The 20,051-nt window shown below is 47.1% G+C and overlaps 1 protein-coding gene across 1 annotated transcript in view; it reads left to right on the top strand.

Annotated features, from left to right (window-relative positions):
• The window catches only part of Actg1 (actin gamma 1), a 22,002-nt gene extending 3,131 nt beyond the window's left edge, over positions 1-18,871 (top strand). The window contains exon 7 of the mRNA XM_031354097.1: positions 18,640-18,871. Coding sequence (XP_031209957.1) covers positions 18,640-18,871 — 232 coding nt within the window. The remainder of the gene's footprint in view (positions 1-18,639) is intronic.
• The last annotated feature ends 1,180 nt before the right edge of the window (positions 18,872-20,051 follow it).

Below are 20,051 nucleotides of genomic sequence, written 5' to 3'. Positions count from 1 at the left end.
TCAGTGAGAACATTAGGCCCCAGCAACACGTCATTGTGTAAAGAAAAATAAAAGTGCTGCAGTAACTGACCATTGTCTTCCTGTTTGGGCACAGGGCTGTGGGGTAGGGTGGAGTTGGGAAATTAAAAGTTGTGTCTGGTTGCCTAGCAGCAGAAAGCCTTCCCATTGGTAAGAAATCTGTGGGCTGTGTGTTAGACTGTACCCACAACTTAAAGCCAGACATGCTTGGAGCAGATTGTCCTTTGAGTCCACAATTGTTCCCTGTCACCACCCAGAAGTTTCTGAGGGTGAGGAAACAGGCCAGATGTCAACAGTGAAGGGCCTCTTCACTGGTATTGCTGGTAAGGAGGCAGGCAGTTCTTGTATGTTGGCAGTTCCTCAGTTACCAAGTCAACTTTGTTCCCCTGCAGATGAGGAACAAGTAAAGAATGTAGCAATAGTGCCCCCTGATACAGCTAAAAGAAGTAATCTAGATGTCTTAACAATTGGACTGGAGCTTTTAAAAGGCTGTCCGACATTATTCAGCCATAAAGGAATGAAACTTGGCCAGGTGCTACCACATAGATGAACCTGGTAAGACTGGTTATCCAAGGATGATGCTGTTAGCACATGGCAGGGTGAGGGCAATGGGAGTGAGTGGCTGCTTAATGTGAACAGTCTCGGGTGATGAGGCTCTGGATTTAAAACTAGAGATAGATTTCTATACATGTTGAAGCAGAGTGCTTGCCTGGCCCTAGGTTGAGTTCCCCATAACTAAATGAATTGAGCATGCTGGCATGCCCCTGTTAGCAACTCAAGTGGAGGTTGAAAGGAGTTCAAAGGTCATTTTTACATATACAGTGATTTCAGCCAGGCCTTCCTGAGACCCTGTATTTAAAAAAATAGAAGGTGGCAGGGGTTGGTGGGACTGGAGAATGGTTAAGATTAGAGAACCTAGTTTTCAGTACTTGTAACTGTAGTTCCAGAGTACCCCATGCCCTTTTCTGACCTCTGGGCTCCTGCAAGAACTGGTGCATATAAATTTACCTAGGCAAACACACATTAACAAGATAATTTTTTTTAATTTTATTTTTATTTATTTAATGTGTATGAGTACACGGTAGCTGTATAGATGGCCATGAGCTATCATGTATGTGGCTGCTGTTGATCTCAGGACCTTTGCCGGCCCCTCTCCCTTCTGAGTAATTTACTGTAGCTGTCTTCAGATGCACCAGAAGAGGGTGTTGGATCTCATTACGGGTGGTTGTGAGCCACCATGTGGTTGCTGGGGTGGTTGTGAGCCACCATGTGGTTGCTGGGATCTGAACTCGGGACCTTTGGAAGAGCAGTCAGTGCTCTTACCCGCTGAGCCATCTCACCAGCCCCAACAAGATAATTTTAAAACATTTAAAGAACTGGGTGTGATTGCACTCAGGAGGCAGGAGCAGGTGGACCTTTGAGTTTGAGGCCAACCTGGTCTATAGAATAAACTCCAGGCCAGCTAGGGCTACCAAGTGAGCAAACAAACAAACAAACAAAAAAAAAAAAAAACAAATAAGCTGGACAGTGGTGACACACCTTTAATCCCAGCTCTCTGGAGGCAGAGTGAGGTAGAGGCCAGACCCTGGTCAACAGTGAGTTCCAGGACAGTCAGGGCTACACAGAGAAACCTGTCCTTTAAAACATTTAAAGATACAGTGTTAACAGACAAAAAGAGTCTAGACAGCTGAGCAGCAACATGAGGAGATACTGAGGCCAGCCCCAGAAGTTAAGACACCAACCCTGGCTCATACTATGTTGCTTCTGGGACCCCCAGCTTGGCTGAAGGTCCCTGGCCTGTGATGAGAGAGACAACCTTGATCACTGGGACTCACCTTGGAGCATCTGCCTGATGGTGGTTTACTGAGAGGCTAGATCAGCTTGGGCTGCTGGTGTGTCTTCGACAAAATAAGGCACATGAGGAGGAAGGCAGGGCAAAGTATAGTATAGACAGACAGATAGAAGGAAAAACAGACAGACAGATAAGATAATACTGGATGGACTGAAACCTCCGAAGTGGGTTCTAAATCCAGAAAATGAAATTCATTTGATCCTTTCCAGGCCTGGAGTACTGGCTTTGGTGATGCCCTGACTCCACCCACAGCCAGTCCTCACTGCCTGCTGGTTTCTGATGTAGATCTTTCCTGCCAGCTCCAGACTACCCGAAAGTCTTGTGTTAATCAGCCAGTCTCCCTAGATTGAGAGAGACTCCGGTCTGGTGTCACCATCACACCTGGCACAAGCCAGCCTTGAATGTATGTATATTTGTAAGATGACAGGGCATGGTCACATCTAGCCATTTTTAATTTTACTTAGTTTTATTTTGCAAGAGCAAACTACTAGTTGAGCAGAGATCATCAAGTGCTCCTTAAAGAGGTGATCAGGCCCAGACTTGGATAGGGTGACTTGACATTCTAACCCTTCACCAATGTCAGTACACCAGTGCTCAGTACACCAGTGCTCAGTACACCAGTGCTCAATACACCAGTGCTCAGTACACCAGTGCTCAATACATCCTGTGCTCAATACATCCTGTGCTCAAATCTGTTCTGTTTTTTATTTTCTTCTTTCTTTCATTCTTTGTTTCTTTCTTTCTTCTTTTCTTTCTATTCACCCTTTCCTTCTTTGTTTTATTATCTTCTCTCTACTTATCTATCTATCTACCTACCTACCTATCTATCTATCATCTATCTATTTTTGCTGTTTGTTTGTTTTTGAGGCAGGGTTTCTCTGTGTAGCCCTGGCTGTCCTGGAACTCACTATGTAAACCATGTTGGCCTCAAACTCAAAGATATGGCCTCTGCCTCCCTAGTGCTGGGGGTAAAGGCATGTGAAACCACTGCCCAGCATAAAAACCAGGTTTATATTGGTCAGAACAAAGTGAAAGGAAAAATGTTTAAGACAAGGGGAGAAATCTGAGCTGTGGGTGATTGTTTTGCTGTTTGTTTCTTGGGACAGGATCTCACTGCAGCCCAGCTGGCCTCAAACTTAACTGCCCTCAGTGTATAGCTCACGCTGGGCTTCCACCGGGTCCTCTTGCTTTGGCTGCTCTACTGGCTGGGACTTCAGGCTGCAGCACCAGGCCAGTCTGTTTCATGATGTGCAAGAGATGCATTCAGAACATCAGAAGCCAGGGGCTGATGCTTCTCCATCCCTCTGCACTTTATTTTATTTTTAGATTTATTTATTTTATTATGTAGCTGTCTTCAGACACACCAGAAGAGGGCATTGGAACCCATTACAGATGGTTGTGAGCCACCATGTGGTTGCTGGGATTTGAACTCAGGATTTCTGGAAGAGCAGTCAGTGCTCTTAAACGCTGAGCCAATGTATTACCTTTTTTTTTTTTTTTTTAAAGTTACTAACTTTTGAATACACTCACCATTCATAAAGCAAAGCTTGACTTTTTTAGGATTTATTTATTTTATGCATATGAGTACACACTGTAGCTGTACAGATAGTTGTGAGCCTTCATCTGGTTGTTGGGAATTGACTTTAGGACCTCTCCTTGCTCTGGTTGACCCCACTCCCTCAGTCCCTGCCCCCTCTGCCCAAAGATTTATTATTTATTATTAGAAATAAGTACACTGTAGCTGTCTTTGGACTTACCAGAAGAGGGCATCAGATCTCATCATGGGTGGTTGTGAGCCACCATGTGGTTGCTGGGATTTAAACTCAGGACCTTCGGAAGAGCAGTCAGTGCTCTTACCCACTGAGCCATCTCGCCAGCCCATGTATTACTTATAAGACAGGATTCTTACTGAGCTTGCAGCTCCTCAATTCCAATTCAACTAGGACGATTGGCCAGGCAAGCCCTGGGAATTCTAGTCTCCTTCCAACTCCAGCACTGGGGTTCAGACACATACTGCCACACCCAGCCTTTCACATGGGTTCTGGGTTTTCGATTCTTGCTCAGTAGGCACCTTACTCTGTGCTATCTTCTCAGTTTCCAGCTGTTTATTTCTGAGATAGGTCCATCTGTCTGTCTGTCCTTCCTTCTGTACATCCTTCTTTCCTTGACCCAGATTTGATACAAGGTTTATTAACTTCTGGCCAGGTTCATACTCAGGACTCCCAGAGTGTAGTACAGATAGGCGCTTTCTATGTAGCCCAGGCTGGCCTTGAATTTGCAATCCTCCTGCTCCAAACTCCTGAATATCTGGGATTATGGGATGGTGCCAACAGGCTCAGTTGCCTGTTTTGTTTTAAATAAAACACATACACTGATAATAAATCATTAAAGTAAAAGAAATTAAGAAGTTCTAATTTGGGACTGGAGAGATGATTCACTGGTTAGGAATACTGGCTGCTCTTCTAGAGGACCCCGGTTCAGTTCCCACTACCCACATGGCAATTCACAACTGTCTACAACGCCAGTTTCTGGGAGTCACACCAATGGACATAAAAATACAATTAAGTATTAAAAAAAAGAAAGAAGTTCGCCAGGCGGTGGTGGTACACACCTTTAATCCCAGCACTTGGGAAGCAGAGACAGGCGGATTTCTGAGTTCGAGGCCAGCCTGGTCTACAAAGTGAGTTCCAGGACAGCCAGGGCTACACAGAAAAACCCTGTCTCCAAAAACCAAAAAAAAAAAAAGAAGTTCTAATTTGTGTGTGAATGAATGAGCGAGCCTTTGGGGCTACTTATTTCGCAGCAGCAGCAGCAGCAGCAGCAGCAGCAGCAGCAGCAGCAGCAGCAGCAGCAGCAGCAGCAGCAGCAGAGCCTCCTGACTGATCCATTAGCATAATCCCACTGACATTCCAAGCTGCTGTGGTGCATCTCCACCAGAGTTGGGTCCACCAGATCCAGCTTTCCTGTGCGCATGTGCGAGTGTGCAAAAGTCTGCATGTATGTGTGCTTATGTACCTAGCTTTTCTCCTGTCCTTCATCACCACAGTTGGGTTAACCCCAAAGCCATGCAGGTCTTGGCACAACACCTGTGTGGCTGGAGTCCTGTATAACCAGAGTACTTCCATATCCTCACTCCAGTGTCTGTGCTGCTGAACCACTCTTGGGGCTTCAGGGATACAAATAACCAGTTTCAGGGTGGCTTCAGACTTGAACTTGCTATGGAAGGAAGAACGACCTTGACCTTCCTGCTTCAACTTTCCAAATGCAGGTTCATAAGTATACACTACAATGCTTGGCTAAGGTATGTATATATGTGAATGAGAGGGGGAGGGGGGAGGAAGGAGAGAGTAAGACAGTGAGAGCAAGAGAAAGAGAGAGAAGGAGGGGGAGAGAGAGGAGAGAGAGTACATGTAAGGTATGTATATATGTGAATGAGGGGGGGAGGAGGAGGGAGAAGGGAGGGAGAGAGGAAGGAGAAGGGGGAGAGGGAGAGGAGATAGAGGAAGAGGAAGAGAGAGGAGGGAGAAGGGAGGGAGAGAGGAAGAGGAGGGGGAGAGGGAGAGGAGATAGTGAGAGGAGAAGAGGAAGAGAGAGGAGGTGGGGGAGGGGAAGGGGAGGGAGAGAGTAAGACAGTGAGAGCAAGAGAAAGAGAGAGAAGGAGGGGGAGAGAGAGAGGAGAGAGTACATGTAGGAGAGAGAGAGTACATGTAAGAGAGATAGAGCACACTGTGTGTGCAAGCACATACACATCCGTGTTACGACCTCTTCTACCTTGTTTGACAGGATCTCTTTGTTGCTGGCCTTTGCATATGCTTCTGGCCATTCTCCTGTTCTGCCTTCAGAGCCCTTATAGACTCACAGTACTGTGTATGGCTATAGAGGGTTCTGGAAGTCCAAACTCAGGTCTTCAAGTCTGTGCAGTGAGCACTTTATGCACTGAGCCATATCCTCAACCAAAACTTTAAAATTATTTACTAGTTTAAAAAATTTATTCTTTTTTATTTATTTATTTATTTATTTTGGTTTTTCGAGACAGGGTTTCTCTGTGTATCCCTGGCTGTCCTGGAACTCACTCTGTAGACCAGGTGGCCTTGAACTCAGAAATCCACTTGCCTCTGCCTCCCAAGTGCTGGGATTAAAGGTGTGAGCCACGACTGCCCAGCAAAAAATTTATTCTTTTAATCTTTTTTTAAAAAAGATCTATTAGGCCAGGCAGTGGTGGCACGCACGCCTTTAATTCCAGCACTTGGGAGGCAGAGGCAGGCAGATTTCTGAGTTTGAGGTCAGCCTGGTCCATAGAGTGAGTTCCAGGACAGAGCTATACAGAGAAACCCTGTCTGGAAAAACCAAAAAAAAAAAAAAAAATTTATTTATTTATTATTTATATAAGTACACTGTAGCTGTCCTTAGCCACCACACCTAGCATGTCCCGTAATAAATAAATCTTGCCGGGCGGTGGTGGTGCATGCCTTTAATCCCAGCACTTGGGAGGCAGAGGCAGGCGGATTTCTGAGTTCGAGGCCAGCCTGGTCTATAGAGTGAGTTCCAGGACAGCCAGGGATACACAGAGAAACCCTGTCTCGAAAAACCAAAAAAAAAAAAAAAGATTTATTCATTTATTATGTATATATATGAGTACACTATATATGAGTATACTACATACATAGTATGAGTATGAGTATATATATATATATATATGTATGTGTATATATACACATATATATGAGTACACTGTAGCTGTCTTCAAACACACCAGAAGAGGGTGTCAGATCCCATTACAGATGGTTGTGAGTCATGATGTGATTTCTGGGAATTGAACTCAAGACTTCTGGAAGAACAGCCAGCGCTCTTAACCGCTGAGCCATCTCTTTGGCTCCAGATACTTGCTTTTTGTTGTTTTTTTAAAAAGCATCATTTTAGATTTATTTATTTTAGTATTTTGCTTGTTTGTATTTCTGTGCATGTTGTTGCCTGGTGCCTACAGAGGTCATAAGTGAGCATTAGATCTCATAGAATTGAAATTATAAATGTTGTGAACTACCTACCATGTGAGTTCGTGGAATCCAACCCAGCTCCTCTGTAAGAACAACAAGCACTTGAAACTGAGCCAACTCTCCAGCCCTTGAGCTGATATCTATTCCTACTACAGCATAAAGATCTTCCACTGTGTTTAGGGCCATTGCTCAGTAGATGGGTACTGGTGCTCCCTCCTAGCTTCCACACTGATGCTAATGGGCCAAGGCCTCTCACGCTCACTTCTGTATTCCATGACTCTAGAAGTGGCTGCCCTGGAAGGTGTGCAGCAAACCCTGACTGATGGATTCTCTCCAGGCCTCCCAAGAAATACCCGACATTGCTCTATAGGACCCAGAAACCCATCCCAGGGACATCAGAACTCAGGCAGCAGAACCAATCCAAAGAGAGGTCAGAGCCTCTATGTCCTATGGAGGATGGGTAAGTGGTGTGGAGGGTCCTGGGGCTCCCGGGGTGTGGAAGGCAGTTCACATGTGTGTGTGTTTCTGTGTGTGTGTGTGTGTGTGTGTGTGTGTGTGTGTGTGTATGCGCGCGCGTACTTGGATACCACAGCTCTGGTAAGTTTCCCTCAAAGGACTTGGGTGTCCTGGATGGATGCTGGACCTCCCGGCTAACAGAAGCAGGAGATCCAGCTTAGAGTACTGTGTGTTCACCCTGTGTATCTGCACACACACCTATGTTCCCCTGTATGTAGCCCTGCAGCATCTGCTAAGCAAGCCCTCCCTCTCTGCCCTCTTGTTACTTCATTCCCAGGCTCTGCAGGTGTAGTGGACGCAGCATGGGCCAAACTTGTGGATAATTTTACTGCTAGAGTCAACGTCTCTGCAGTTGCCTTTGCTGTTACACATTTCAGCTTCTGAGGTTATTTCCCCTTTAGTGAGGTCAGCTCTCCCTTTCAGCAAGGAGCTTAGTGCATTTCCTGATGCAACCAGATTCTTCTGTTACTGTCTGAATTCCATCCTGGGATCCCGTCTCTTCTAAAAATGCATGCTTGCCGGGCGTGATGGCGCACGCCTTCAATCCCAGCACTTGGGAGGCAGAGGCAGGCGGATTTCTGAGTTCAAGGCCAGCCTGGTCTACAGAGTGAGTTCCAGGACAGCCAGGGCTACACAGAGAAACTGTCTTGAAAAACCAACCAAACAAACAAACAAACAAAACAAAAACAAAAACAAATAAAAATGCATGCTGTCGGTTTCCCTTTCCCTCTCCCTGTGTGTGTGCTTGTGCATGTGTGTGTGCGCGTGTGCTTGTGCGTGTGTGTGTATCTGTGTGTGCGTGCGTGTGTGTGTGTGTGTGTGTGTGTGTGTGTGTGTGTGTGTGTGTGTGTGTGTGTTTCAGGTAGGGATTTACTACGTAGCCCAGGCTGGTCTTAACCATGTGATTGTCTGTTTCTGCCCAAGTGCTGGGATTGTAGGTATGTGCCACCATACCAGAGTTGTTGGCATTATGACCCTCTTTTCCTACATGTGTTTCTTTCTTTTAGTTTTTGTTTAGTACAGTGATGGCACCATGCCAACCCAAGGTGTAGGCATGTGCTACACAAGCACTTTGTCACTAGGCCACATGCCCAGGCCCCTTGGTAGAGCTTGATGAATGCAGTATGAGGTGCTGCCATCACGTCAGCACCCAGAGCACTTCCACACTCTAGAGACATAGTCACTGTTCACCTTTTCTTTTCTTTTCCTTTCTTTTCTTTTCTTTTTTTCGAGATAGGGTTTCTCTGTGTAGCCTTGGCTGTCCTGGAACTCACTCTGTAGACCAGGCTGGCCTCGAACTCAGAAATCCGCCTGCCTCTGCCTCCCAAGTGCTGGGATTAAAGGCATGCGCCACCACTGCCTGGCTCACTGTTCACCTTTTCAATCTCTCTGCTGTATAGTTTTGCCTTTTCTAGAATGCCCTATAAATGGGATTACATGGTGGGTGGCCTTTGCAACTGGCTTATTGCCCTGGGAAGTATACATCTAAGATTCCTTAGGCTCCGAGCCAACATTGGTTCCTGGTTAGCACAGTCCCTGGACCGGAAAAACCTGGATGTGTTCACCTGCTGACTGAGGAGCGCTCCCTCCAGCTTCTGGTCTTTATGAATAAGCATCACTGAGGTTTTGTGTGGACATGTTTTCCAATAATTTGGATAAACACCTAAGAGGGTTTTCTGAGTTGTGGGGCCAGATGTTTTTTTCCTTTGTCACAACTGCCAAGTTGTTTTCCAAAACAGCTGGATGGACTGGTTCAGAGCCTTGCCACCAATGAATGAAAGTCCTCATTGTCCCGTGTTCCTGGGAACATTTGGTATTGGTAAGTTTTGAAAAATTCATAGTTAGATACATATAGCTTAAGACTTGCTGTCCTAGCTCCTCAGATAAGGAATCCTGCTGAGTTCAGTTGCAAACCTGAATGCTGTTCCCTTTAGCAGAAGCCTTAGGCCCTGTCATGTTGAGGGTAGGTGTGAACTGCGGAGCTGAAGCAGGGGCTGGTGCAGACAAAAGCTCTGCTCATGGCTGTAAACCCTGAGAAGCTAGTACAAATCCCTGCCCCCTACTTTCAGATAGCGCCTTGCTTTTGAAAATGACAGCAGGGCCCCACCCCAGGGTGGCAGAATGTCTCAACTCAACCCAGCCAGAAGACCAATCCTGGACTTTGAGTATGCTCAAAAGGAAATTAGATACGAGGCATGAAGTAACTAAGAAAGCACTACCCTACAAGTGAGAATGTCGTCTAGCCTCTTCTCCATCTTTGAGGCTACATATCCGTGGTGGTTCCTGATGTGTTGAATGTTAAGCTGCCCAAGCAATTCCCTCCATCATGAATGCAGGTAAATGATCTAAATGAACCCCTCACTAAAGGAGACACAGAAGATCAGAAGTAGAGGGACAAACCTGTGATCCCAGTACTCAGGATGTGGAGGCAGGAGGATCACCTTTGGGTACATAGTGAGTTTGAGGCTAGTGAAGATGACAGGAGACTCTGTCTCGGATATCCCCCCAGTGCCACCGAAAGAATAATATCAGGGTGTGGTGGCACACTTTAATCTCACACGTGGGAGGCAAATGCAAGTACTGGCGCAGGTGGGTCTGTGAATTTGCCAGGACAGCTGGTCTACAAGGAGAGTTTCAGGACAACCATGGTCACCAAGCCAGTTGGTTGTAACTGTGTACATAACACAGTGGTATCCGGCCCAATTATTCATTGTTCCCTGATGGACTGTTGGCCATTCCAGGTTTGGCTTTACAAATGAAGCTGTTGACTGTCCCCAGTACTGGGATGGCAAGTGTGACCTCCTATTCCCAGTGCCTTTTATCTTAGATAAACTAAGTGGGATTGCTGGATCATATGTAAGTGGGTATTTAACTTTGCACTAACTGCACAGATGATCTTCCACTGTGAATGACACAATAGCAATGTCTGAAAGTTCATGTAGCCAGCCCACTTACCATGAACAATATAACCTGTCATAGATATGGGTGAGACCATCACCTACATTTTCCTGATGATTAGTAATATCGAATGTCTTTTTACTGTTAATGTATTAGCTTATTTTAAAGATTTACTTTATTTTTTATCTTGTTTATTGTTATTTGGTTTTTCTTTTTTTTAATATTTATTTATTTATTTTATGCATATGAGTACACTGTAGTTGTATAGGTGGTTGTGAGCCATCATGTGGTTGCTGGGAATTGAACTCAGGACCTCTGCTCACTCTGGCCCAAAGATTTATTTATTGTTATATGTAAGTACGCTGTAGCTGACTTCAGACACACCAGAACCAGAACAAGGCGTCAGATCTTATTACGGATAGTTGTGAGCCACCATGTGGTTGCTGGGATTTGAACTCAGGACCTTCGGAAGAGCAGTCGTTGCTCTTAACCGCTGAGCCATCTCGCCAGCCCTGTTATTTGGTTTTTCAAGACAGGGTTTCTCTGTGTATCCCTGGCTGGCTACAGTCCTGGAACTCACTCTGTAGACCAGACTGGCCTCGAACTCAGAGGCCCACCTATCCCTGTCTCCTGAGTGCTGGGATTAAAGGTATGCACCATTATGCCTGGCCCAATTTACTTTATTTTTAATAAGTGCATGTGTGTCTTTAGGTAGATATGTGCGCATGAGTGCAGCTGCCTTCCAGGACAAGAGAAAACATTGACATTTTGAGCTGGAATTACAGAGCTTGTGCCCTCCCTGACACAGATCCTGGGAACTGAACTCAGGTCCTCTGCAAGTGCAACGTGCAACGAGCCATCTCTCTGGTCCCTAAATGTTTAAAGCATCCTTTCTCCTTGGTCTATCTTTCTTTGTTTGTTTTTGAGATGATTCTTGCTCTGTTGTCCAGACAGGCCTTGGATTATGGCTCTCCCACCTCATGAGTGCCGAGATCACAGTCCTGTACCACCAGGTTCTGTCACCTTCGAAGAATATTTTTTTCTCGATAGAATTCTACATTGAAAAATGTTTTAAAGCCAGGCAGAGGTGGTCACACCTTTAATTTCAACACTCAGAAGGTGGGGACAGGCAGTTCGAGGCCAATCTGGTCTACAGAGTGAGTTCCAGGACAGCCAGGGCTACACAGAGAAACCCTTTGTCTCTTAACAAAACAAAACACAACAACCACAAAAACAAAAAGAGAAAGAAAACGTTTTAGCAATTTTTTATCTTTGCTTAAACACTTATATTCTCCTAATTAATTTCTCCTAGTTAATTTTACTGTAATAGTATTTTGAGATAAGGTATCATGTAGCTTAGGCTGCCTCAAATCTACTATACTGCTAAGAGTAACTCTGAATTCTTAACCCTTCTGTTTCCGCCTAAAGGTTCTAGGATTCTCTTTTTTGTTTGTTTGTTTTTGTTTTTGTTTTTGAGACAGGAACTCACCCTGTAGACCAGGCTGCCTCTGCCTCCCAAGTGCTGGGATTAAAGGCGTGTGCCACCACTGCCCAGCCTAGAGTTCTTTCTTGCAGGGGAGGAAAGCAAGTAGATTTGGAGGGTGTGACCGCCCACTGCTAGAGCAGGCTTGACCTGTTTTCCCTTCACTGCTGTGTTGTGTGAGCTCTGGTTAGACCCGGAAGCTTCCAGGAAGCCCCAGCGCAGCGTTTAGTTTCCTTTCTGTCCATTTTCCCCTGGGAATGTTAGTGGAACACAAATCTTGCCTTTGGTGAACAGGACAGACACTTTTGTCTGGTTTACCATATTTTGTCTTCTATTTATTACTTTTACAAGAGCAGGTTACATGCTGGTCAGAATCACCCCACCTCATAGAGAGGGGGTTCTGGTGGTCCTTGGTACCTGATGAATCAATGTCTAACCATATTTTTGGCTCTCTCACACATATATGAAATATGTTCTGATCACATTTATTCACCTCCAATTGATTATCTTCTCTTTCTGTCCCTCTCTGTAAAGAACAGATATGACAGGGCTGGAAAGATGGCTCAGCGGTTAAGAGCACTGACTGCTCTTCCAGAGGTTCTGAGTTCAAGTCCCAGCAACCACATGGTGGCTCACAACCATCCGTAATGAGATCTTACACCCTCTTCTTTTTTGGTTTTTCGAGACAGGGTTTCTCCGCGTAGCCCTGGCTGTTCTCACTCTGTAGACCAGGCTGTTCTCCAACTCAGAAATCCGCCTGTCTCTGCCTCCCAAGGATTGATTAAAGGCATGCGCCACCACTGCCCGGCTCCTCTCCTTCTTTGTTAAGTTATAAAGAAAACATTGATTTTGATTCATGAATCTGGGTCAGGGTTGAGAGCAGTGTGCGAGGAGCCTCAGGCAGCACAGGGCGAGACGTGCTGAGACAGGAAGTCCTCCATACTGTGACTATGGAGAGGCATGAAGTATCTGGAGTCCCAGCAGCCACCTCGCTTCTAGGGAAGGAGGAAAATCAGCACCCACAAGTGTTGCAGGGGAAAGAGCAGAAGAATCTGAGACCCCCGACTGGACAGAATCATACTCCACCTCTAACTACCTCAATTCCCAACCCTCACCCCATCGATAATATGGACTCCTGCTAATTGGCTCTCTGTAACCAAACTGACTCGCAGTGCAGCTTCCTGGACGTGCCTCTCTGGTGGACACCAGCCCGTTGGAAACCTGGGGCTAGCAGAAGCCCGGGTTCGGGGGAGCTATGCTACGAGGTAGGAGGGTGAGAAGACAGTCTGGGGACAAAGTGAGGGTGTCCAAGCGAAACCCTAGAGAGCCATTTTCAGAAAGTATTCACCTGGGCAACAAGCACCCGGCGTCCATGGTGGCCCGGCCTCTGCCACCATGTTATCTCGGCACTTTTTCCTCTTCTGTAAGGACTAAGGCTCGCAGACAACTGCTGCTTACCCCAAGCTACTGAGCCCTCACCAACTGGGAGTGACCTTTTCCTTGTTTAAAAGCAAGTCCTGGAGTTGATCAGGAGCTCACTTTTTTGTTTTGTTTGGTGTGCAGCTCCAACCCAGAGCCTCGAGCCTAAATGTTAAACATCAGCATGCACCTCCAGGTATGGCTTCTCTTCAGTTTCCTCAGCTCTGCCCTTCACACTCCTCTCTCCTCGTTCCACACACTGCTAGCTCGGCAAACAGAGCAATTGTGGACCTCAGAGATTACAAGGAACAAAAGCCTGGGGCTCCCAGCAGCCTTGCGGGCAAAGAGAACTTCATTATGATTGGGCGAGGCCTGAATTGCCTGAACCAATCACAATGCAGGGTAGACAGGTCGGCTCTGGTTGGCTTGTGCTGGTGCTGGGCAGGATGGACGCCAGCAAAGGCCAACAGCTACTGTCTGGTCCGCAGGACGTTTTGGAAGACGGGAGAATGCAGCAAAGCAAGTGGTTTTGCCCCAGGCAAGCCTGAGAGTGGACCCAGAGCCAGTTGCTAACGTCAGTTCATTTTGTCCCGCTCACGCTCACTTACCACTTGTACAGTTAAGTCTCGCAGCCTCGAGGATGTCTTGGTTTCCTTGCCCGCCCGTGTGGTGGGGTTCACAATGCTGGGAGCTGTGTGTTAACTTATGTAAACGAGTGAGTGTTATAAGTGCGCGCGCGCGCGCGCGCGCGCGCACACACACACACACACACACACACACACTCACAGCCACTGAGCCCTCACTGGAACAGAGGGATGAATACCATTATCATGCCCTCCAGTCTCCAGACTGTGAACAATGCCTTTTTTCTCTATAAAGTGAGCCCATCTCCCATATTTCATTATAGTAAAGAAAAATACTCCAATGCAGATGGTGTGTCAGTTCTTTATTGCCAGACAACAAATGACCTTACAACCCTGGAGCTTGAACAGACATCTGTTACCTCACATAGTGTTTGAGGGCGGGCAGTCAGTAGACTGGGGTGGTTTTGGCTCAGGGTCTCCCATGAGTGTGTGGCCCGGCTGGGGCTACAGTAGCTCACCCACTGCCAGGTGCAATCCTCGTGGAAGAGTGGAACCAAAATCCATGGCAACTTTCATAGCCTGATTCCACGCGCATTATCACGTCTGTGGCCACAGATACAGTGGGGTGGGAGATGTAGGCAGGGCAGGAGTACCAAGATGCTGCAGTTTCTGTGTCCACCTATGTTGGTTTTAATTCTCTTGCCATCTAGTTTTGTATGGAAGCTCCAGGTTTTGCAGCAGTTTGGGAGTCACACCCCAGAAGGCTAATGCGGCTCATCCCTAGCCCTCTGTAGGAGGTCCTGCAGTTCCGTCCACTCTGGCCCACCCACTATATTCCAAGACTTGGATGTTTTTTCTGTTTCTTTTTGCTGAAAATGCTTACATTGGTTGCAAATAAAACCCTTGTCTGGACATGCTGATTTTGTCTATCTTGATGATAGATTTTGAGGAATGGGTAGGGTCCAAACTCTGTGAACCACAATCACAACCTTGTCGGCCTCAAGGAGGGGTCGGGGCTGCACCCTTACCCAGATGGCACAGTTTTACGAAAGTGAGATTGCAGCCACAGGCCGCAGGTAAATGAACTGACTGGCAACGTTGTACAAGAGGAGGCTATCTCAGGGGGTGGGACCAAACGAGCAAGAGGTGACTACCGCTGGGGGCGGGGCCAAACGAGCAGCAGAACCTGGGAATGCCTACAACTCCAGGGGCCTATGGCGCCAGACACTTAAGGATCAGGGCTTAGATTTTGAGCTATTTGTCCTATGAAGCCTCTGAGGAAATAAAACATTCAATCTGCACCACTTAAAAAAACAAACAAAAAAAACGCCAGGTGGTGGTGGCGCACGCCTTTAGTCCCAGCACTTGGGAGGCAGAGGCAGGCAGATTTCTGAGTTCGAGGCCAGCCTGGTCTATAGAGTGAGTTCCAGGACAGCCAGGACTATACAGAGAAACCCTGTCTCGAAAAAACAAAAGAACAAAAAACCAAAATCCTAAAATATGTCCACACTACAAACTTCAGGCAGCCATGAAGAGGGTAGGGGTGGAGAGGCAGACAAAGCTGTCAGTAAGTGTTCTGGAGGGTGCTCTGGCTTTCTCCCACTGACCACATGGTCCTCAGGCCCTTCCTTAGAACGTGAATCCACCTGCCTATACCAGCTTAGTGTCCCTGGTCAGCCATAGACCAGACTCTTCCACAAAGTGTCACAGAAACATTAAACAATAGCTGAACTGGGGCCTGGGGGGTGGGGCTAGAAGGGCCACAGGCAGCAGGAGGTCTGTCTGTCCAGAAAGCATTTGTGGGCCCACTCTGGGCCAGAGCTGTAATGTCATGGTCCTGCAGGGTCTACTTAGTTTTTGCACACAGCAATGCTCAGTGGAGGTCCGTCTGGGCCACAGGACACCTGGAAGTGTTTGCTAATTTGGCGGTTGGTAAGTGAACACTTGTGATTATTTGAATTTTCTCTCTTTCTTTTGGGGCTGCTATGAAAAGTCTTTGACAGCCATTGCTTATTTCCTATGAAGTGTTCCTGTTTTCCTCACTGAAGAAGGACCTTCTAGAATATTTGTTTCTATTTAGTTAATTTTGAGACAGTCTGTCTGTGGAGCCCTGGCTGGCCTCAAACAGATCCTGCTGTCTCTGCCTCCTGTGTGCTGGAATCAAAGGCATGCGCCCCCACCCAAATATTTTTCAGTTTGCTTTGGTGTGCAGTTGGAAAGAAGCTGTAGCTTAAAAAAGGCTTCCCATTCAGGCCTACGTGTGCGTGTCACATGCATGTATGTGGCGGTGGGCCTGTCATTTGTGCACATACAGAGCCCAGAGGTCAATGTGGGCTGTGCTCCTAAAGTGCTTTGCCATATTGTTTTGATTTTTCATTTATTTGGTGTGTGTGTGTATGTGTGCATGTCTATGTGTGTGTTTGTGCATGCGTGTGTGTGCACGTGTGTGCATGCACGTACATGTGTGTGTGTATGTATGTGTGTGTGTGTGTGTATGCCAGTACACATGTGTTTAGGTTAGAGGATAACTTGCAGGAATTAGTTTCTCCTTCCAAAATGTTAGTTCCAGGGACTGAACTCAGGTCATCAGGCATGGCAGCAAGAGCCTTTTTCTCACCAGTGTTCTGTTTTGTTTTTCTCTTTTCTTCCTTCCTTCCTTTCTTTTTCTTTTTCTTTTTTGAAACCTATTTCTCTGTGTAACAGCCCTGGGTGTCCTGGAGCTCTTGCTGTAGACCACACTGGTCTTGAACTCACACCTGGCTCTCTATCTTATTTTTTAAAAGAGTCTCTCCTGCCAGTTTCCACACTTAGCCTTTCTATGGGTGCTGGAGATCTAAACTCAGTCCCTGTGCCTGCTGCCAGCACAGCAGGCCTTCACCCTGAGCAATTCCCAGCTGTAGTATTTTAGTTGTTCTAATTTCACACTGTAGACTGGTTTGAAACAATTCAGAGATGCCGTTTATTGCCGGGTGTGGTGGTGATTGCTCTTAATCCCAGCACCCAGGAGGCTTAGGCAGGTGGATTTCTATGAATTTGAGGCCAGCCTGGTCTACATAGCAAAGTCCAGGACAACCAGGGGTAGACAGAGAAACCCTGTCGCAAAATACTAAAACAAACAAAAAATGATGTAGTTCATTAAGATGAGATTTACAAAAAAAAAAAAAAAAAAAAAAAAAAAAAAAAAAAAAAGGTGCTGGAGAGATGGCTCAGTGGTTAAGAGCACTGACTGCTCTTCCAAAGGTCCTGAGTTCAAATCCCAGCAGCCACATGGTGGCTCACAACCATCTGTACAGCTACAGTGTACTCATATACATAAAAAAATAAATAAAAATTTATAAAAAAAAATCAAAAAACAAAAACAAGTTTTAAGTGTTAATATGTAGATCAGGCTGAGCTCAAACTTGGGGAGATTTTCCGGCTTCAGCCTTTCACCTTTTAGGTGCCGGGATTATTGGCATGCACCCCTACAGTGAGCTCAGAACTAAATCGATAGTGAATGCATGTATGTCCATGGCTTCGTAGTCATCTTGGGGTAGGCTGGGAAGACAGAAGACATAAAGGAGAGTAGACAGGGACAGAGCCCCTTTCCACTAGTCCGTTGAAGTCTTTGCTGAGAGTCAAGAATTCCAGCATGATTCATAAAATTTGATGTGAAGGTTGTGTTTGTGGAGACAGTATCCCTTTTATACAGAGATATCTCAAATGAGAACAAACCGGCAATAAACCAGGCTCGAGACTAGTAAAGTACATCATCACCTCTGACCTCTGAGTTCGGCCTCATTCCTTTCCCAGATATAAACATACAATTTTCTAGGAATCTCACAGGCAAGATTATAAACCCCACTATGGTAATAGACATGGCTTAACCTGTGTGCAACCTTCTCAACCCATGGTTTCACCATAGTAGATTGTTGCTCCACCCGAACCACTTCAGGAATTGCCGGCTCTAATTCACTGAAGGTAGGAGAGGGTCACTTCCAAACGCCTTGAGCAATATAAGCCTCAGGAGTCATCAAAAAGTACATATATGGTTACTGCTAGTCGCTCAAAGCAGGAAGCTGGAGAAAGGCCACACACCTGGATGCACAGGACCCTTTTCCTGATCACCTTTCATACTTAAGCTGTTAGCAATCTCATCTCAATAAACTCTGTCTCTGAATCCTGGCTTCATCTGAGAACTGCTCTAAAGGAATGCCTCAAACTGCCTCAGGCACCAAGGTGGGAGCCGCCTTTTGCTCCCATTACTGCCGACAGCTGAACAGACTCCCAGCTGAACAGAATCCCCGTGGCCCCAGCCAGATAAATCAGACCGAGATCCTAGCTGAGGAACCCGGTTATAAAGAAGTCATTTGTGTAGGGAGGAGCCCACACGGCAGCAGGAGAGTTTCCTCATGGGAGGAGGGAGGGCAAGTGTCCGCGAAGTGAACAGCCTTGAACCACTTGGAGGCCAGTGGAGCTAGTGAGGCAGGTGCACAGCACAGGGAGATAGGAGGGGCTGCGAGTGCCCACGTGTCTTCTTAGGGTTGCAAGTAAGAAGGGCTCCTGTGCAATGAAATGCAGCCAGGTGACATACCACAGGTCTGCAGAGAACAGAAATTCCAAGCTCAGGGGCCTACAAAGCTCTATAGGCGAACTAGCCAGGCAAGGGTCCACAGGCTCCACCCACCGCCAGCCTTTGTTCCCTCCCTTTATGGTTTGGGGCTCCGGATCCAACAAGCTGGCCCTTGGGGAGTAAGGTCCAGGTCAGGGAGGGCCTAACATGGCCGCTTGAAGCACCACACCACATAAGGCCGGAAGGCGGGCCAGGTGCTGAGCTTCTCTTTGGATTTGGGAGGATCCAGGCTTCCTGTTGTTCTCTGGTCCCGTGAACTCAAGTGCAGCCTGCTTCCTTGTTGCCTATATCGTCTCCTTCATCTGGGCGGCAGGAGTCCAGGGCGACGCGGGTGGTCAGCCCAGTCCCCCAGGCACTCTCGAGGCGGGGGTGCATGCCCAGGCTTCCCCGCACCAGAGAGCGCGGCCACGGCGCTTTGTCCTAAGGAGAAACCGGCTTCCCGTGCCCACAGTGGGGCGCGCCGGATCACGTGGGGACCGCGGGACCCAACAGTAGGCTCAGCTTATGTCTTGAACTCCCCCACCTCCCACTTCCATCCCCCATCCGGGGGCAGAGCCCAGTGCGCACGCGCGCGCGGTTCCCCACCCACCGCATTCCTAGTAGGCTCTGGGATGCTGTGCACTGATTGGCTCGGGCTGCCGTTCTCCCAACCAACAGGCGCGCGGCTGCTGGCTAGTGTTTAGCGGTGTGTGTGCTTCTCTGTCTCCCCGCGAGGTGCTGCCTCTGCCTAGACAGACTGCGGACAAGGGAATGGAGGCTCTGAGGTGCGAGCCCGTCTGGACGCACCCGCATACTGGAGCGCAGTCTGCAGGCGCAGACGCCCTGACCTTGGTAGGATTCCGACTCCTGGCCTTGTTTGGCCTTGGGTGTTCGCCTGCGTTGCCCCTGATCCCCAACACCTCCACGAGCCTCGCTAACCTCAAAGGCAAGCCAGCCTATGCTTGTCAAAAGTGTCGCGGTAGGGCTTGATGCCACACACCTGTAATTCCAGCACCAAAGGAGGCAGAAACTATTCTGGGTTACATGTCAGGGTTGGCAGAGGTTGTAGCCAAGAGTGTTTGCCTAACTGTACAAAGCCTCATAAAACTGAGTATGGTGGCTCACATCTGCAAGCCCACACTTGAGAGATAGAGACAGGAAAATTAGAAATTCAAGACTATTTTGGGCCACAGATGGAGTTCAAGGTCAGTCTGAGCTACACACACAAAACAACAACAACAAAAACCAAATTCAATAAATCTCAATAAGAATTAGTAGTAATTAGCCGGGTGGCCGTGTCGCAAACCTTTAGTGCAGCACTCGGGAGACAGGCAGGCAGATATCTGAGTTCGAGGCCAGCCTGGTTTACAGAGTGAGTTCTAGGACAACCAGGACTACACAGGGAAACCCTGTCTTGGAAAAAAAAATAGGGGTGATTATAGCTGAGATATTTTTCTAATATACAGTAATTAGATATATGGTTCACAATAAAGATTATTGTTTTAGCAGGGCAATGGTGGCTCACGCCTTTAATCCCAGCACTTGAGAGGTAGAGGCAGGCAGATTTCTGAGTTCGAGGCCAGCCTGGTCTATAAGAGTGAGTTCTGGGACAGCCAGGACTAAACAGAGAAACCCTGTCTCGAAAAAAAAAAAATGTTTTAAATTGAAAGGTGCCCCTGGATACTAGTCTTCCAAG

Source organism: Mastomys coucha, unplaced genomic scaffold (assembly GCF_008632895.1).
Source record: "Mastomys coucha isolate ucsf_1 unplaced genomic scaffold, UCSF_Mcou_1 pScaffold5, whole genome shotgun sequence".
NCBI classification, from domain to species: Eukaryota; Metazoa; Chordata; class Mammalia; order Rodentia; family Muridae; genus Mastomys; species Mastomys coucha.
The sequence above is the reverse complement of the archived record's forward strand: the minus strand, read 5'-3'. Positions and strand labels throughout refer to the sequence as shown.